This window comes from Andrographis paniculata, unplaced genomic scaffold, assembly GCF_009805555.1.
Source record: "Andrographis paniculata isolate CXL003 unplaced genomic scaffold, ASM980555v1 Contig89END, whole genome shotgun sequence".
Lineage (NCBI taxonomy): Eukaryota > Viridiplantae > Streptophyta > Magnoliopsida > Lamiales > Acanthaceae > Andrographis > Andrographis paniculata.
This window is the reverse complement of record NW_026137627.1, coordinates 2,885,913-2,889,399: the sequence shown is the minus strand read 5'-3', so window position 1 is coordinate 2,889,399 and position 3,487 is coordinate 2,885,913. Positions and strand designations below refer to the sequence as shown.

The window sequence follows — 3,487 nt, the reverse complement described above, 5'->3', positions numbered from 1 at the left end:
AAAACCAAGAGAGAGAGAAAGAGGATAGAGAGAGAAGTACCCCCCGCTCTCATAAATCAGTTCATCTGTCCTTCCCCCGTGCATCATGTATTGTTGTAAAAACTAGTAGTATGATGTTGATGTCGTTTGATGATGATATCAATAATAATCCTCGATCAAGATTCCTTTTTTTTTTTTTTTTTCTTGCTTACGGTTGGATTGGATTTGTCTGAAGGGATCCATCGATCGAACTTCTTCTTTGTGTTGTTTTGAAGGTTGTATGTGGTCTTTTTTTTTTTTTTACTTGGCTATACAGCTACATAGATTTCTGCCTTTTTCTTACTTCCTTGTATACTTTGTTGTTACTTTCTGCATAAAAAAAAGACACTAAGAACCTTAAAAATGGATTAGGACATAAAAAAATCGAGCAAAAGCCGTCGAGAATTACCGGTGGCTAAGTTGTTAATCGCTGTTCGCTACCTCAAATCAGTTCTACTGCACCTACATTTCGATAACTTCTTGCCCGGAGGACGAAAACCTGAATCGAAGTCCATGTCGATCATAATCGCCGTAAGTAAAAAGGCAAAATTCAATAAGAGATCGGTTTCGTTACCTTGGCATTTGAAGGTAACATGATTTCGGAGTAATGCCGGGGGAAGAACTGGCTGGGTTGTTGCTATTGTTAGGAGACGGCGACATTGTTACGACGGGTTGTTCGATTTCATCACCCGAAGCTTCGGAGAAAGGAGGATTACATTCCGCCGCTGCTTTTGTCGGAGACGCGAAGAGGTTGTCGGGAAGGATGTGCTCCAAGCTGCGCTCGAATCCATCGAAAATAATACGTCCGTATAGTTAGTTTGCATAGAAATCGTCGATTTAAAAAATAAAAACCGTACCTTTCCGGTAGATCAGGTTCACCGGCAGCTGCCTCGGCAGAAGATTTAGCTGCATGGGAAATTCGAGATTTTATAAACGATGTCATTTCAATATATACGGCGAAAAAGATGGAATTAAAACGACGGGGAATTCTATAAACGATGTCTCGACCTTCAGAGTCTTCTTTGTTAACGGCGGCAACGAAAGTTTGGTTCATCAGTAAATGAGAGTGTCTGGGAGACGAAAACGGAGCGACGGCGGACCTCAAGTTCGGGAGAAATCGAGGGCTATGATGCTGATTTTTGAGGTCGAAAAGTTGTAAGTTCATCATCCTTTGGCCTTGAAGTTCGATGGCGTGCTGCAACTCCGCCTCCTCCAATTTTCGTCTCAGCATCATTTCTTGAGCGCCGAGCAGCATTCGATTGTTATTACCAAACGGGGAATCGACGTGCTCTCTAGTGTCTCTCCCGGATGGGCTCAGACAAGCTGAATGCTCGCCTCTTTCCAGCTGCTGTTGCTTCCTACAACGATCAAACAAACAACATTAACAAATCAAAAATGTCGAGACACAATACAAGGTAGGATAGGATTATCGATTGCGCCCATATATTACTTCTCTAAGATCTTCCCTTTCTCCTTGTACGGCTTGACGAGCACGCGAGAATCGCACACGAAATGCGGGTTCCCTTTCGCCAAGATGATCTTGACGGTCTCCGGATAGACAAAGGTCACAAATCCGAACATACGCTTCTGCTGATACGGAATCCGGACATCTTGCACCGGTCCAAACTTACTTCAAAATCGAACATTTTCGTCGTAAGAAAACAAAAAAACATCGTTAGCGACGCCTACTGCGCATCAAAGCAGCAATTCAAGACACATTCATCCAATTCCCTAACCTGAAATAATTCGAAACATCGTCTTCCTTGAATGTACTATCCGCCGGGAACGTTAAATAAATTTGTCGGGAGCTCGAATTCGGACCAACAATCAAACCCAATGCAGAAAACTCATTCCTATTATATATATATCATTACACCAAATTAAGATCGATCAAAGCTAATCAACAGTCACATTTGCAATTCAATTATCAGATGAATCGAATTCGAACAACATTAGTAATATAGAAAGGGTCACAAAAAAAGAAAGTGAAAATTGGGTATGCAAGGATCGATTAGTCGAACAAAGAAATGGCCAGAGATGAGATTCTTTAGCAAAAAAGGTGAGATTTTTTTAACCCCTCCTAAAAATAGATAAACTTTACTACAAAGTAGAAGAACATTAGTAATAATCGAATTTGGGTCACCTCGGATTCTCGTTGTGATAACCAAACGGATGGTGACCCGCCATGAAAGCAAACCTCTGGTGCTGAAGAGTCCGCAGTCTCAGCAGCTCATCAAATCCGGCGCCATTCTTGCCCGGAGACCCCATCTCCATCGCCGCCGCGGCTTCGGCGGCGGCGGCAACGTCACTGTGTAAGAACTTGCAGGCACTCCCATTCTTACAAAACCCTCGAGCGAAGTACATGCAAGGCCTCCACCCCCCGCCGCCGCCGCCGCCTCCTCCGTCCTCCAGACCGGACAAAAATGCAGCAGCGTCGTTAACGGAGCAGCTCCGGCGGTGGAAAGGGTGGGGCGAAGAAACGCCGCCGTTGCCGTCGTCGCCGTACGGGAAAATCATCGAATCACTCCTCCCGCTAGGGCTCATCACCGGATCCACAATCGAGTCGTCCAGATACGGAAATTCATTCCCACCACCACCGCCGCCGCCGCCGTAAAAATGCAAGCTTGGCGAGCCACTTCCACCGCCGCCTCCGGCGCCGGCGCCATTGCCGTTGAGAGCAGCAGCGTAGGAAAAGGGGCGGGGGCTGCTCCTCTGGAAGAGGGAAGGCGAGGGAGGGCCGCTCAAATGGAAGCCATTGTTGGGGACCAAGATTCGCGGCGGAAAGGGGCTGTTTCCGGCGCCGGCGCCGGCGGTGAGCCCCAGACAAGCCTTGGCCTGGCTGATGTAAGAAAGCAGCAGCGATTCAGGCCCGAAGGCCAATCGAATCATCTCCTTCTCGCCCTGGTCTTGTATGAGAATATATCCCATGATTTTCGAGGCGTTGTCCGGATCCAAACTTTGGATCCTCGTCATCACTACCTTAGTAGCTTCGTACTCATCCATGGCACCAAGAAAGACGACTATGATGATGAATGATTTCTTCGATTATATAAAATCAGCAGCAGCACAGCAGTAGAGTAGTAGTGAGAATTCGACCAAGACAACCTTTGTTTCTCTCCCTTTCTCTCTCTAACTTTTCTTTTTGGGGGAGAGAGAGAGAGAGAGAGAGAGAGGAGAAAGGGGGTGGGTGGGTAAGGGGGCTTTAAGTAAGCTCTCTCTCTCCAAAAGGGCTCAGCTTTTGTAATAAAAATTGATTCTTGGAGGAGTGTGTGTGTTCTGGGGGGGGGGGGGGGGGGGGGGGGGGGGCTAATAAGATTTTTTTAAAAAAACAAATAATTAATTAAATAATTAACGTAAATGATGAAGAGGTAATGATGGGTTGGGACTTATATTTGGGTACTCATTGCGAATTTCCTTAAAAAATTAATAATGTTTAGATACAAATGATGGAATAATTTTCTATCTATCT

General features: G+C 45.7%; 1 protein-coding gene across 1 annotated transcript; it reads right to left on the bottom strand.

The window, feature by feature from the left end:
* Positions 1-231: 231 nt before the first annotated feature.
* LOC127243006 (zinc finger CCCH domain-containing protein 22-like) lies at positions 232-3,221 on the bottom strand. The gene is made up of 8 exons (XM_051262839.1): positions 2,162-3,221; positions 1,755-1,871; positions 1,469-1,648; positions 1,027-1,376; positions 876-924; positions 593-793; positions 428-517; positions 232-348 (listed from the first exon to the last, which is right to left on the bottom strand). The coding sequence occupies exons 1-7, from the start codon at positions 3,019-3,021 to the stop codon at positions 481-483; spliced, it is 1,794 nt and encodes a 597-aa protein (XP_051118796.1). The 5' UTR covers positions 3,022-3,221; the 3' UTR covers positions 232-348; positions 428-480.
* Between the last annotated feature and the right edge of the window lie 266 nt (positions 3,222-3,487).